General features: G+C 34.3%; 1 protein-coding gene across 3 annotated transcripts; it reads right to left on the bottom strand.

Annotated features, from left to right (window-relative positions):
• Positions 1 to 327: 327 nt before the first annotated feature.
• Positions 328 to 2,232, bottom strand: LOC133690470 (uncharacterized). Of its 3 annotated transcripts, none has more exons than XM_062110693.1 (4): positions 2,105 to 2,232; positions 1,694 to 1,856; positions 694 to 1,614; positions 328 to 607 (listed from the first exon to the last, which is right to left on the bottom strand). In XM_062110693.1, exons 2-4 carry the CDS (start codon positions 1,849 to 1,851, stop codon positions 505 to 507), a joined length of 1,182 nt encoding a protein of 393 aa, XP_061966677.1. In that variant the 5' UTR covers positions 1,852 to 1,856; positions 2,105 to 2,232; the 3' UTR covers positions 328 to 504. The 3 variants fall into 3 exon arrangements, with proteins under 3 accessions (XP_061966677.1, XP_061966691.1, XP_061966683.1); XM_062110707.1 differs by having other exon boundaries at positions 1,694 to 1,860; positions 2,105 to 2,216; XM_062110699.1 differs by lacking the exon at positions 2,105 to 2,232 and having other exon boundaries at positions 1,694 to 2,089.
• Positions 2,233 to 15,990: the final 13,758 nt, after the last annotated feature.

Raw genomic sequence — 15,990 nt, 5'->3', positions numbered from 1 at the left:
ATTAAGTCAGGAAATATAAACATGAAACCAAAGAGCAAGAATGGAGAAGTAAAATGCTTCAAGCACCTTCCAAAACAATAGATTAATAGTCTGAGCTTGAAACAAGAGCATAAACAACAAATCACATGTTAGACATTTAATGAGAAATCAATCGGGTACACAACTACAACAGGTCACGGCTACATTATGATTTAACTTTGGTAATCTCCTGTGTTGGGAACCAAACATCTAGATTTTTCACTGATCTGGCAAGTTCATGAGTTCCAGATTCATTTAACCATTACTTGGTGGAAATCAGACTCTTGCATAAAGTCGGTGAGCTGGAGGTTAACTTAAAGAGTGTTTGCAGTCAACATATTATGCAGAAGCATTTGTGTTTTACAAAGACGACATGCAACACTTTGACAAAGAAGGGTATGCACAAATAACACATGCACATCTTGACCACATAAAATGATACACTTAGGTTACAAGGATAATGCCTGACAGAAATAAATTTGTGCACTATCTTGAACTGAAAACAGGATCTGCATCTAAGGTTGGTTGTGTTCTTCGAGTGTACTTGAGCAGCAAACCTTCTGAAGAAAGGCCAGGTACTTTTAGATCTCTGAAAAATAAATTTCATTAAGGGAAATTGAATTGCATCAAATATCAGATCCAGAGAAAAGAGAAAAGAAAGAAATAGGATCAAACCTTATATATGGCTGTAAATCCTTCCACTCCCATTTTGACCGCTCTCTAAAGAGCATATTGAAACGTTCAGCAGGTGTTAAGGGCAATGAAGAAACACTGAAGGAATAAACCCATGTCTCAACGCCAAGCTTCTCCGTCAAAACTTCACCTTCCAACATGTTGAAACTTGCCTGCATCCTACCCGGAATCCTCTGCAACCATTCAGCCATAAAAGTCTCCATCTTCTTCTTCCCTGCGCTCAAGATTTGTCTTGCAAAATGCACACATACACGACTCTCATCCAACCTCCAAACACAAGTCCTTCCCACATCCCCATCCACCTTACTACCATAAACATGCAAACAATGACAGGCAAGCTTATCAGGAAATCCATCAGACACCAGCACACTCATAACATCATCTTCGTTGAGTGCATCCAGTGACCAGTCATTCAAAATTGAATTGTGCAAAAGCATCCTCAGAATCATGTCCATGTATTTTTCATCAACAATTCTCCAAAACCCATCAATCTCCACAGCTGAAAGAGCACATAATCCATTCCTCAACTCCTCATCACTAGCCTGAACCCTTTCAACCAGATCATCCCAATTATACAATCTTGCTTTATTTTTCTCCACATCCTCCATGAAATCCATTTCTAAAACATCCTCATAGCTGTAAGGATTTTCTGAAAGAAGCAATTTAAGCCTGTCAAGCTTGGGAGCAACCTCAACGAGCTCCATGTTTCCAGGTGCAACTTTAATGACAGGTGCAAAATCATTAATTTCCCCATCAAAATCTTGTGAATTTTCACAGAGTGCGAATTGACCTGACGGGGGTATAAGGAATGGAGAATTAGAATTTCCAACAAACTTAATGGCATAAGTTTTTGACGGAGTACAAAGCACTGAATCTTCATCCAGCTGGCCTCTTAACGCCACCCTACAAAGAAATTAATTTATTTTTTTAAAAAAAAGAGCTACATGTCCAATGAATTTCTACAACTAAATTGAACTTATACCTCTCGTGGAGGATATCAGGGAGGAGTTTCTCATCAATCTCAAGGAGCATCAGATCATCATGAGAACCAAAGAGAGCGTGATACCCAATAGCAATCGAAGAGTTTGGTTCAAGATTTAACACCGATTCTGCTCCTTTTATCCGTGATGATTTTTCCATAATTTCTACCTCGAATAAATAAATAAAAATGATATGAAACGCTAAAAATGTTCCAAGAAAAGAAAAGAAAAAATTCTTCTCTTGGGTCACTTGTTTAGGGTTTCTCTACTTAGCTGCCTACACCGCCAGCGATTACTAAATATTTGCCATTAATTATCAAATAACGGGAAGTAAAAGAAAAGGAAAAAGCGCAGTCCTTTTTTTTATCTAGAACTGAAGATATCCAAATCAAATGCAGCAATGAAAAACTTACAGAGCTTAAATCCAAAGCAAGCGAGTCCGATCTGGGTGGGTGGGTGGGTGGCTAGGGTTTCAAATTTGTTGGACCTTATTAGAGGATATGGATAGAATTGAAATTTTTGGGCGCTCGCGTTTCCTCTATGCCCGCCATTTTTCTATTACCCTTGTTAATTAAAACGAATAAATTATAAATTATTCCCTCTAGTTTTGCTAAATGAGCTTAATAATCCCTTATTCTTAAAACATAATTAATTAGCTCCTTGACTATTCAATTAATTAGAATAAGGACTGATTGATTAGTTTTTATTAAATTAAAGAGATTATTTAATTTGATTTACAATCCTAGAAAAAAGAGTTTGTCTTTTTTCATAAGAGCACAAATGTTATTTAGAATAATTAAATTGCTAATAAAGCTATTTGAACATGTGAACAAGCTTTTTTTTTTGTTTTTACTTGTATGCACTCAAATGGTAAAGTCATTCATAAGAGTTAATAGAATATTAATATATTTGATACATAATTATTTTAATAACTGGATATTACCTAGTTGAATTAGCAGTCACTTGGATGATTCTCATTCAACTTAATATTAAATGAAAAAATTAAAAAAAATCAATTAAAAAAAACAATTTAAATAAATACGAGTGAACTTACCAAACTCATGATACGGGTTATGAAATCAAAATAATCTTATAGAAAACAAACAGAGAAAAAAACATAGATTTAAAAAAAATAAAAAGAAAAGGAACTACTGAAAAAAAATATTAATAAATAATATTTTTGTAAGAGAAATAGTATTTTGGCATTTTATTTAGCATTTCTTTTAGAAAAGTCATTTATTAATATTTTGAAAAGTCAAATTAATATCTTTAGAGATGCTTGAGAGGAATATACATGTCTTTTAATACCTTTGCTCTCTCTATACATGATAAATGAAAAATAAAAAACTTTTGAATGGTTCAGATGTTTAATGTTTTCATGTTTGTTATAACACAGTTATATTTTGAAATTGGTCTTCAAAGTTAATTACTATTTTGTCTTTCATTTCAAAAGAAAGTTGATAAATTTGTCAAATCATTGCATGGTTTAAAATAAAATGAAATGAAAATTTTGATAAGAGTATGTTGTCAAATGAGTTTAAAATCAATGGAGTTTGTAAATTTATTTATGTAAAAAAACACAAATAAAAGTTATGTCATTATATGTCTCTATTTGGATGACATACTAATTTTGAAGAGCAATAATTATATGATTAAGTCTACTAAGAAAATATTAATTAATAAATTTGACATGAAAAACTCAAGTATCAGATATGTCATTCTAGAAATAAAAATTTATATGACATTTAATAGATTGATATTGTTCTAATCTCATTATATTGAGAAGTGTTATGTCATTGTGTGTCTCTATGTGGATAACATTCTAATTTTAGATAGCAATAATTATATGATTAAGCAATATTAACTAATAAATTTTAACATTAAAGACTTGGATATTGCAAATGTCATTCTAGAAATAAAAAACAAATTTAAGACATCTGATAGGTATTACTATATATATTTTGTTTTGAATATTTGTTTTTCAATCTCATCCCTTAGAATGCAATTTTTATACTAACTTTGTCCTTATTTTTATAATTGTTATTTGCTTTTCCGTTATCATTTTTTAATTGAAATTTTTTATCTATCAAATTTGGTTCTCATTCTTTTGATTGTTACTTATTTTATTTGAAATAATTTATGAAATGGTAATTATTATTATTATTTTAATTTCTTCATCTTTCAATTTTTTATTTTTTAAATTTGATCTCTATTATTTTGATTATTATATATTTTATTTGAGATAATTTATGAAATTATATTTTTTTCAATTTCATTCTCGTTCAACTTTTTAATTTGTAAGATTTGTTCCTCAATCCTCATTATTTTGATAAACTTGAAAAAAATAAAACATTAATAAGTTATTTTCCAGCTCATTTTCCATGACATAACCAAACACTAGAAAATGTTTTCCAGCTTATTTTTCATTACACTACCAAATATCATAAAATAATTCACTTTCCCGGAATTCACTTTTCAAAAGGAAACTACTTTCCAGCAAACAAACGGGACCTAAATAAGAAGTCCATAAATCATAGAGAAACAAATAGCAAAACTTGTATAATAACTTCTAGCCTAACTTCAAACACATCGTTCTCTCTTATAAGGATAAATTACTAGGCCTACTATATATGAATGAAAAGATTAAGATGCCTAGTTTCCATCCCAATTAGAATTGTGGCAAAACTCTACATGTAGCTCTAGATATGGCATAAACAAAATACAAAGGTTTGGTTTGTCATATTAGCAACTTGTTAACCTAAATATCCATAATTAGCCCAATCAATTCCTCTTGAATCCTCTTAGTTTCCGACCTTATAATAGGCCTAATTGGTACCTCTAATAAATCTTTTAGTAATGCTCATTGATTCGCGTTATTTTTCCTCTTCTCAAAATTATTCGTCATTAAATCGATAAAAAAAACATCATCTATAGACAATACATCCTCATAATCCTAAAACAAAGAAACACGAACACTAGGAATGCAAAGATCAACTTCACAAGTGTTAAAATATGTATTTTTGTATACAAGTAAAATCATAGACATGTTAGAAAAATAAGCATTCTTAATTTAATTTCTTTTGCATAAAAACTAATTTGTTTCTTTATTTTTTCCACACTCTCTTCTTTCTCACCCCTTTTTTTTCTGTTTTCTCTCAGCCAAAAACCTATTCTTCTCTACTTTGGTCAAAATTATTCTCCCAATGTTTCCATTATATTCATTCTTTCTTATATCCTCACATAGTTGTTCTGTACTTTAGGTTTCACCTTTCCTTTCTAACTTCAATTGGTCTTCATAAACCTGTCTAAGTGATAATGATACAGGTATGAAAGTTTTTTCATTCTTTTTAAAAGAATATATGTTTTTAAACTCATCATGCTTAGTTTTCCTATCAAATTACCAAAAACGCCTCAATAATAGATGAATAGTATGCATAGAAACCACATCTCACAAAACTTCAACTTTATATTTTCCAACCAAAAAAGGCAATCAAAACCTATTTAATAACTCTTATTTCACCACATTCAGTCAACCATTAAAGTTTATAAGGCCTTTCATGCGTATTAGTGTTAATATTATATTTTCTAACTAGTATAACACTAGCAACATTAATATAACTCTCACTATCAATAATCATACTACATACCTTGTGACTTATGTGACATCTAGTATGGATGATGTTCTCTATTGGTTACTTTATATCATCACCAAAACATTTCCATCAACCAAATACTTTACATCACTACAATCCTTACATGTTGGCATATCAATGTCTTCAAATTTGTCATTTTCATATTCAATCTCCACATGTTCTTTTATAAGAATAACTTTTATGTTTAGATATTATAAAGCTATATGTCTATTTTCCAAGCGCCTAAAACATGTAATATTATGGTTATGATTAATTTAAATTTCAGTTTTACCTTGGATAACGGTGGTTGAATCCTTTTTTATAGCTTTTGGTGGTTCGACTTTACTTCCCATTGTATTTGTCTTTGATAGGGCAGTCCCCTTCTGTCTTATACTTTGGCATCCAAGCTAGAAAAAAAAAACCCAAGTTATCTCTTTAACGTGTATTGCCATTTCTTTTCAACGGTCTTTTTACCTTGATAGTTATATGAATCATATCATCAACTCAATATACTGTTATAGTTCTACGTAGTAGATGTCACTCTATTCAAACCATTCAAAAACCTTTTCCATTATAGCCTCTCATTCTTTATAATATTAGATATAATCATAGTAATTTTCATATCTTTATTATAATCCTATAGAATCTTAAACCCTTGAGTTAAAATCTGCAATCTCTAAAACAATTTTCTATAATAATATTCAAGAACAAACCTCTTTCTCATGATTGCTTTCATTCTTTCCCAAGTTTCTACAGGTTTCTCTTCATTTCTTTTTCTACCTAAAATAATTTGATCTCACCAAATAATAGCATTATTAATAAACTCAATAACATCAAGTTTTACCTTATTTTCTTAGAATAATGGTGATAATAAAAAAAAATGAACTTTATTTTCTTCTTCCATTTCAAATAAGCTTTAAGATTGTTTATGCCCTGACAAGTCAGAATCTTCATCTTAACACTCCCTAAAGTTATATCCAAACCATCAGAAAAACCATCTTTTTTATCTGCTCTCTTATGGTTAAAATAATCATATGGTCAAATTCCTTCATGTTTGTGGGTCTTATGCTACCAAAATCTAGCTACATGTTCACAATCAAAATCCTTAATCTCTTTATCTGTATTTATAGCTACAAATTCATTTGTATATGAAATAGCTCATCTCACATGGATTCTACCATCGAGACCTCTGTTGCGATGTCGCGGTCGCACAAATTAATTACCCTAGCTTCAAACACAACACACAAGATAGTATAGAGCAAGCAAGGGGTCGATCCCACGAGGAAGATTCAAGTCAGATTTTTACGCTAGATGATATGCAATTTGGGGGGGGGGTTGGACGTTATCTAGGCTAAAGCAAAAGAAAACAGAAAACTATCAAACTAAATTTAATAAAATCAGAAAATTATCAAGAGAACAAACCTTGGTCACAAGCACACATCCACCTACAGAAATCAGAACTGATCATGGAAACGAAACATCAATTTATATTCTGAATATTTATCTCTTCTTAACATTGGTTAGTTAACGGATCCGCCGTATAACTAGCCCTAACCATCAAACAACCACAGTGTCCGCACTAGTAATTTAATTCAATGGCAGCCTTAAGAACTAGATAAGTTGATTAATCAAGAAAACATAACTGTCCGCAGTCTATGTTTGATTTGATTGAATGTTCTCCCTAAGATTAATAACGTAGATCCGCCACAATTATTAAACTCAGTTGCTTCACAAGTTCATATACCATAACTCCGGTTTTGATATCAAACTTAACAATAGATTGTCTACAATAATAACTTAGAGTCCGCTCTAGCAATTAAAATAAACAATCATAGGAAAAATAAGCATAGGAGAACAAACATATTCATCATATAAACTGAAAAGAAAAGGTAAAATAAATCTCACAGTTCTTGAAATCCGAAGGTTTCCGTGTCCTTGCAACCAAGAAAAAGTGTTTAGCCTTGCATGTTTGTTGAACAACTAATCAAAAAGAAGAAAGAATGCATAATTTAGGGTTCTTAGAGGAAGGGGGCGTTTTTCTCTCCTTGGCTGGATGCTCCCCTTCTCTTCTCTCATTCTTTTTATATCCTAGGAAACCCTAGGTCTCTATTTTACAAAATAGTCCTCCATTAAGTAGACTGTTTACATTTAAGTACTTCAATAACTATTTTCCTAAAAAGGAGAAATAGCCTTGCATGAAATCTTCAAGCTTTGATTTAGAGGAGCTAAATTACTGAAATAAAAACTTGGATATCGGTTTAAATGCTTCGGAATGTCATTTGGACTCGTTTCTTCACGAAACCTGTTTGCTGGCAGAATTCAGATGTCATCTTTGAAAAATCATATCTCCCTCATATGACATTGTTTTTGGCTGAAATTTTGAGCGTTTATATAACTTTGAGTCATGAATCCAACAAAATTGAGTTTGCATCAATTGGACTTCTGTAGCTCCAGATATTCAAGTTGGAATGGCCAAAGGTCAACACTGGCAGATTGCGAGATTTGACTTTGAAGGCTGCGATTTCCATGCTCTTCCTTATTTTATTTTCTTGCCTTAGATGTCCAGAAAGGTATGGATGTTACCTTTTTAATTCCACTGGAATCACTTCATTTCAACCTCTAGAGCTCACGCTCTGCACAAAACATCGACTGAAGGTCAAATCTGTCAATTATCTCCAATTTACTCCTTTTTGCATCTTTCATCCAAAAGTGCCTTCAAAACATAAAACAAAGAATATCAAGGCATTTTATATATAAAACATAGGCAAAACACTAGTTAAATGTGGGTGAAACTATTGAATAATATGGTTGCATCAAATACCCCCACACTTACCTCTTGCTCGTCCTCGAGAAAGGATAGGTAAAACCAAATTGAAGTTAAATTAAATGAAATCACTATGACTAATCTTCTAATCTCCCATCAATATCCAAGAATATATGCATTATAAACAAGAACACAATTAAGAAGGATAAAGAGTATAAATTTTCATGAATTTATTTACATGCAAACTTCAAAACTTAATTAATCGTCGGGATTTAAATGAAATCTATGCCATGCCAAAGTGATAGGTCCTCTCATTGATATACACTCCAACACTCACGTGTTTAGGGCTTATGTGTTTAAATCTCTCAAATTCAATCAATGAATATGTTCTACTATAAGCTTGCTCTTCAATCTCATCTCCATTAATAACATATTACAAACAATGCATGAATCAAAAGGTCTTATTTTTTGGTTGTAATGGGGCTAAGGTAAAGGTGAGGTAAAAGAGAGTAAAAGAAAAAGGTTCAAACCAAAGAAAGTAGAGCATTCTGAAAAATGATATTTCAAACAAGATATTCCATCGAAGCACATAAATTTTCCATCTTTAATCACCAATGCTTAACTTCTTTTGATTTCAAGCTTTTTCAATATAAAATCTTAAGAACATAAAGGAACACTTTTTTCTTTTTCTTTTTCTTTTTTCTGTTTTTTTTTTTTTTTTTTACCTTTGGCAACTTTGCCCATCTTTTCATCAAACATCACTTCTTCTTTCTTTTCACATAATTTCCAACCATAATTCCATGAAATATCACTAGTATATGCTCTACTAATCCTTGGCCAAGGGAAAAGGAAAACATATATAAAGTTAAGGCTTATACATGGATAAAGCAAAGAAAAGATAAACAAGCTCAAAAGGGGTTTACTAAGGATAATATGCTTTAGGTTGGCTTTTTGGCTCAAATGGTTAAAATTCCTAATGCCTTTATCATCTTCATGTATGTATGTAATATGAATGTAATCTCAACAAGATATGAAGCAAGTTCTAAAGATACATATCATTGAAAGAAGGCACAATCAAAGAATATAATGTTGAAGGCTTAAAAGCTTGCATTGGTATAACACTATAAAGTCAACATGGCATATTCTCAAAGTCAATCCCTAAACCAATTAAACCTTAAAACTTGCATGCACACTCCTTCATTCGATTTATATCTTCATCTATCTCAACTAATTCTCATACATAATACTCATATTCTCAAAAACCAATGGGAGTTCAAAAGATCAAACATAATTTTTTTTTATTTTGAAAAATAACAAAGAAAACCAAAATTAGAAAACCAACATTCTCCCAATACCCCCACACTTAAAACATAACATTGTCCTCAATGTTAAAATAAAAGAAAAGGAATATTGGAGAATGACAAAAATAAAGTAAAATGCGAAAAATAAAAGACAAGGGAAAAAGAAAGCAAATCTGTTTTTTTTTTGTGCTGGGTTGCCTCCCAGTAAGCGCTTTTGTTTTATGTCATTGGCTCGACATGTTGCATGCTTATTCTTCATAGATTGGTTCAGCTAACTCCGCAGAAGCGGTGAGTTCTGTCGTCCAACCTTCATAGAAAGGTTTCAAGCGATGCCCATTGACCTTGAGTACTTTGTTGGTTTCTAAACTTGTAATTTCAACTGCACCATAAGAAAAAACATTAGAAACAACAAATGGTCCAATCCAACGAGAGCGTAACTTTCCAGGAAAAAGTTTCAAATGCGAATGATAAAGAAGGACTTTGTCTCCAACATTAAACTCTTTTCTTGTAATCATTCGGTCATGGAGACTCTTAGTCTTTTCTTTATAAATCCTTGCATTCTCGTAAGCATCATTTCGAATCTCTTCCAACTCTTGCAATTGCAACTTTCTTGCAATCCCAGCAGCATCATAATCCATGTTACATTTTTTAATGGCCCAAAAAGCTTTGTGTTCAAGCTCCACCGGTAGATGACATGCTTTTCCATAAATCATCCTATAAGGTGACATTCCTATAGGTGATTTGTAAGCAGTCCGATAAGCCCAAAGTGCATCACCAAGTCGTAGACTCCAATCTCGCCGGTTAGGTTGCACTGTCTTCTCCAAAATGGACTTGATTTCTCGATTTGAAATTTCAGCTTGGCCATTCGTTTGAGGATGGTATGCTGTGGAAGTTCGATGAGTCACATGATATTTGCGTAACAATGCTTCCATTGAACGATTGCAAAAATGAGTGCCACGATCACTAATGATAGCTTTAGGGATTCCAAACCTGTCAACTATGTGAGTCCTAACAAAATCTAAAACAACCTTAGCATCGTTAGTTCGTGTGGCTTTCGCCTCAATCCATTTGGACACATAATCAACAGCAAGAAGGATATAAAGATTGCCAAAAGAAGAAGGAAATGGACCCATAAAATCAATACCCCAAATATCAAAAATTTCACTCACAAGAATATTTGTTAAAGGCATTTGATTCTTGTGAGTGATATTACCTGTTTTTTGGCATTTTTCACATGATTTGCAAAAATGATATGCATCCTTAAAAATAGAAGGCCAATAAAAACCACTTTCAAGTACCTTGTGGGCCGTTCTTTTTGCTCCAAAATGCCCACCACAAGAATGAGAATGACAAAAGGTAAGAATGGAATGAAATTCATCTTGTGGTACACATCTCCTAACTACTTGATCCACACAAAATTTCCACAGATAAGGAGTATCCCAAAAATAATATTTAGCATCAGCTCGTAACTTGTCTTTTTGGGATGTAGACAAACCTGGAGGGAATTCTTTGGTGACTAAATAGTTCACCAAATCAGCATACCATGGTCTTGTAGAGGAATGTAACACATACAACTGCTCATCGGGGAATGTCTCTCTTATTGTTTCGGTTTGTATATCCTCAGTCCTTAGTCGGCTCAAGTGATCAGCCACATGATTTTCGGCACCTTTTTTGTCTTTGATCTCAAGATCAAATTCTTGTAAAAGCAAGATCCACCTAATCAATCTTGGTTTGGACTCTTTTTTCTTCAAAAGATACCTTAAAGCTGCATGATCAGTAAAAACAATGACTTTTGTACCAAGTAGATATGACCTAAATTTTTCAAGAGCAAACACCACTGCAAAAAGTTCCTTCTCAGTTGTATGGTAATTGCATTGTGCACCGTCCAACATGCGGGAAGCATAGGCGATAACATGCAAATTCTTCCCAATTCTTTGCCCAAGGACAGCCCCTACCGCATAGTCACTTGCATCACACATTATCTCAAAAGGCTCATCCCAATTTGGTGGTTGGATGATAGGGGCAGATGTGACACGCCTCTTAAGCTCATCATGGGCATCTTTACATGCTTGATCAAACACAAAATCCACTTCTTTGGCTAATAGTTTGCACAAAGGTGCTGTAATCTTTGAGAAATCTTTAATAAAGCGTCGATAGAAACCTGCATGGCCAAGAAAAGAACGAATTTCCCTCACGCAGGAGGGGTAAGGCAATGATGAAATAACGTCTATTTTAGCTTTATCAACCTCTAATCCACGTGAAGACACAACATGCCCAAGAACTATTCCTTGTTCTACCATAAAATAACACTTCTCATAGTTTAAGACAAGGTTAGTTTCAATGCACCTTTTCAAGATCAAAGATAAATTTTCTAGACATTTATCAAAAGAATCACCATACACCGTGAAATCATCCATGAAAACCTCAATTATTCTTTCAACATAGTCAGAAAAAATACTCATCATGCATCTTTGAAAAGTTGCAGGTGCATTACAGAGACCAAAGGGCATTCTCCTATATGCATATGTACCAAATGGACATGTAAATGTAGTATTTTCTTGATCCTCAGGATTAATAACAATCTGATTGTATCCACTATATCCATCAAGAAAGCAATAAAAAGACTTACCTGCTAGGCGTTCAAGCATTTGATCCATGAATGGTAATGGAAAATGATCTTTGCGTGTAGCAAGATTTAGCTTTCTGTAATCAACACACATTCTCCATCCACTCGAGATGCGAGTAGGAATGAGCTCATCATTTTTGTTTTTCACCAACGTGATTCCGGTCTTTTTAGGCACCACATGGATTGGCGCAACCCATTTACTGTCCGTGATGGGATAAATGACTCCTGCATCTAACAGTTTTAAAATTTCAGCTTTCACTACCTCCATCATAGGCAGGTTCAACCTCCTTTGCATTTCCCTTGTTGGTTTCACATTGTCCTCCAATAGTATGTGATGCATACACATTGAGGGACTAATGCCCTTGATGTCAGTTAAAGTCCATCCAATGGCCGTCTTGTGATCACATAACAATTTCACAAGTTTTTCCTCTTGCGTATTTGTCAAACCTGATGCTATAATAACGGGAAGTGTATTGTTGTCGCCAATGAATACATACTTCAAATTATCGGGCAAAGGTTTCAATTCTAACTCGGGTGCCTGTAAAATAGATGGCAAAAGCTTTTTATGTGAGAGTACTAAATCAACAAAGACATTACTATGGGGAACAGTTTGCAATGATTGCAAAGCCAATGCTGATTCGTGCACGTTTTGGGGAACACATATGTGCCTCTCCATCTCTTCTATCTCGGTAAAATCATAGCCATAGCTCAAAGCTACGCTTAATCCATCCTCACAATCAAAATCAAAAACTTGCTGCACACACTTATCAACTTGGTCATAGCATGTGATAGAATAAACATTGCTATAAGGATATTTCATTGCATCATGAAAATTAAATTCAATCTTTTCATCTCCTACTTCCATAGACAAAGTATCCTTACCACAATCTATCCTTGTATTGGCAGTTTTCAAGAATGGTCTCCCAAACAATATAGGAGAGCTGTTTGATGAATCACAAGAATCATGTTCCATATCAAGAATATAAAAGTCGCATGGAATGACCAAACTATCAATCTTAACTAGGACATCTTCTATCACACCAAGTGGGTAAACAAAACTACGATCCGCAAGTTGTATTACAATGCTAGTTTTATTCAAAGGCTCAAGACTAAGAGAATCATAAACATGTTTGGGCATAACACTAATGGATGCACCTAAATCGCATAAAGCTCTTTTAAAACTAGCATTACCAATAAAACATGGGATAGTAAACGCACCTGGGTCTTTTTGTTTCAAAGGCAGATTCTTTTGAACAACGGCAGATACAACTTCACCCATACTTACCGTTTCATGACCTTTCAGTTTGAAAGCTCTCTTAGTAGTACACAACTCCTTCAAGAATTTTGCATACTTGGGAATTTGCTTGATAGCATCAAGCAAAGGAATGTTGAGTTCTACTTTCTTGAAAACCTCTAAAATCTCTTTTTCTTTGTCCTCTTTCTTTGACCTAGAAGAACTCACAGGAAAGGGTGGAATTGTTTTAAAACTGGAAGTCATTGATTGAGGACTTACCTTTAGAGTGTTGGTCGTGGTTTCAATTTGTGAAGGAGAAGGATGTTTCTTTTTTGTACTCAATTCAGTTTCTATCTCTTCTTCTTCCTCCATCTCAATTTGTTTCGACCTTTTCTCTTCAAGTTCTTTCCCACTTCGCAGCATGATCGCACTAACATTCTCTTTTGGATTCAATGCTTGGGAGGGCAATTTTCCATTCATTTGTGCTTCCAATTTCCCCACACTTGAAGCTACTTGCCCCATTTGCTTCTCCAAGTTGTGAATACTTGACCTTGTTTCCTGTTGAAAAGACATGATATTTTGTTGCAAGGTCACAGTGTTAGAAGCCAAAGTTTTCATCATCTCACGAAGATCATCACTGGATGACGACCCCATAACATTGGAGTTTGTGAATGAAGGGGGTTGTCTTGCTTGATAATTCTGTTGGGGCTGAAATCCATGGGGATGGAATTGTCGGCCTTGATTGCCTTGTTGAGGCTGGTTCCCATACCGTAGGTTGGGATGATCTCTCCATCCAGGATTGTACGTGTGGGAAAAAGGATCATACTTATGCTGAGGTTGTCCATTGAATGCTCCATCAACTGCATTAGCTTGTTCAATGTAATCTTCTTGCATTGTTGGGCACATATCTGAAGCATGTCCTTGTAAGGAGCATATGCTACAAACTTTCACCTGCTGTACATTGCCACAAGCCAAAGAACGCACAAGAGAAGTAAGATCATTAACTTTATTCTCAAGGTTAGAAATACTTATCTCATTTACTCGTTTATTTGCAAAGTCTCCACGAGTGCCAAACTGTTTCGAGTTGGCTGCCATGTTTGAGATCAATTGGCGTGCAGCCTCGGGTGTCTTATCTACCAATGCCCCTCCACTTGCAGCATCAATGATACTACGGTCAGTAGGCATCAATCCTTCATAGAAATATTGAATGAGCAGCTGATCGGGTATTTGATGATGAGGGCATTGAATGCACAGTTGCTCAAATCTTTCCCAATACTCGGAAAGTGTCTCTCCATGAGATTGTCGAATCCCACATATTTCTTTCCTTATGTTGGCAACTCGAGATGCTGGGAAATACTTCTCAAGGAAGATCTTCTTCATGTCATTCCACGTTCCAATTGAACCTGGGAGAATGGAGAAAAGCCATACCTTTGCTGCCCCTTTTAAAGAGAAAGGGAAAGCTTTCAACTTAACCTGTTCTTCATCAACTCCATTCGGTTTCATGCCAACGCAAACCATATGGAATTCCTTGAGATGAGTATGAGGATCTTCTCCTGCAAGACCATTGAAAGTTGGTAGCAAATGTATAAAACCAGATTTGAGCTCAAAGTTTACATTATTGTCGATATTTATGCACAATGGCTGATTTTCCACGTTAGGAGCAGCAAGCTCCTTGAGTGTTTGTTGTCGTGCAACAGCCATGGTGTTAAGGCGAGCTTCCTTTCGTAACCTGCGTAAAGTTTTTTCTATTTCGAGATCCAAATGCACTTGAATTTGATTAGTAGAACGGGTTACTGGCATAAATCATCAAAAAAATTCAAAATAAACCAACCACACAAGAGATCGAAAACAATGCAAATTGTACGAAAATCCTACGGTAGAAAACAAAAACTGCCTAAAAACCCTAGAAAACAGCGGAATTTGGCCTCGATAGGGTGGGGCTAGTGGTTTACCACTAGTCCTGTTTAGAACGTCGTTTCCCTTCAGGAAACAAATGGCCGATACCTAATTCCACCAAACAATCTGTTTTGAACAGTACCGCTGCCGTAATGAACAGTACCGCAGCAATCAAAAATTCTGTTTTTTTTTTTTTTCAGAAAAAGAAATAACAATCACAGCAAATAAAAATAATAGCACAAGAATCAACTAAAATTACTTCCCCGGCAACGGCGCCAAAATTTGTTGCGATGTCGCGGTCGCACAAATTAATTACCCTAGCTTCAAACACAACACACAAGATAGTATAGAGCAAGCAAGGGGTCGATCCCACGAGGAAGATTCAAGTCAGATTTTTACGCTAGATGATATGCAATTTGGGGGGGGGGGGTTGGACGTTATCTAGGCTAAAGCAAAAGAAAACAGAAAACTATCAAACTAAATTTAATAAAATCAGAAAATTATCAAGAGAACAAACCTTGGTCACAAGCACACATCCACCTACAGAAATCAGAACTGATCATGGAAACGAAACATCAATTTATATTCTGAATATTTATCTCTTCTTAACATTGGTTAGTTAACGGATCCGCCGTATAACTAGCCCTAACCATCAAACAACCACAGTGTCCGCACTAGTAATTTAATTCAATGGCAGCCTTAAGAACTAGATAAGTTGATTAATCAAGAAAACATAACTGTCCGCAGTCTATGTTTGATTTGATTGAATGTTCTCCCTAAGATTAATAACGTAGATCCGCCACAATTATTAAACTCAGTTGCTTCACAAGTTCATATACCACAACT

This window comes from Populus nigra, chromosome 1 (assembly GCF_951802175.1).
Source record: "Populus nigra chromosome 1, ddPopNigr1.1, whole genome shotgun sequence".
Lineage (NCBI taxonomy): Eukaryota > Viridiplantae > Streptophyta > Magnoliopsida > Malpighiales > Salicaceae > Populus > Populus nigra.
The sequence above is the reverse complement of the archived record's forward strand: the minus strand, read 5'-3'. Positions and strand labels throughout refer to the sequence as shown.

Bases quoted from the DNA above. Each gene is read 5' to 3' on its own strand.
- LOC133690470 (XM_062110693.1), bottom strand. From the start codon at position 1,851: ATGGAAAAATCATCACGGATAAAAGGAGCAGAATCGGTGTTAAATCTT. The intron at 1,615-1,693 runs GTATAAGTTCAA...ATTTCTTTGTAG, and splicing joins CCTGATATCCTCCACGAGAG to GGTGGCGTTAAGAGGCCAGC. The intron at 608-693 runs GTTTGATCCTAT...TTTATTTTTCAG, and splicing joins GATTTACAGCCATATATAAG to AGATCTAAAAGTACCTGGCC.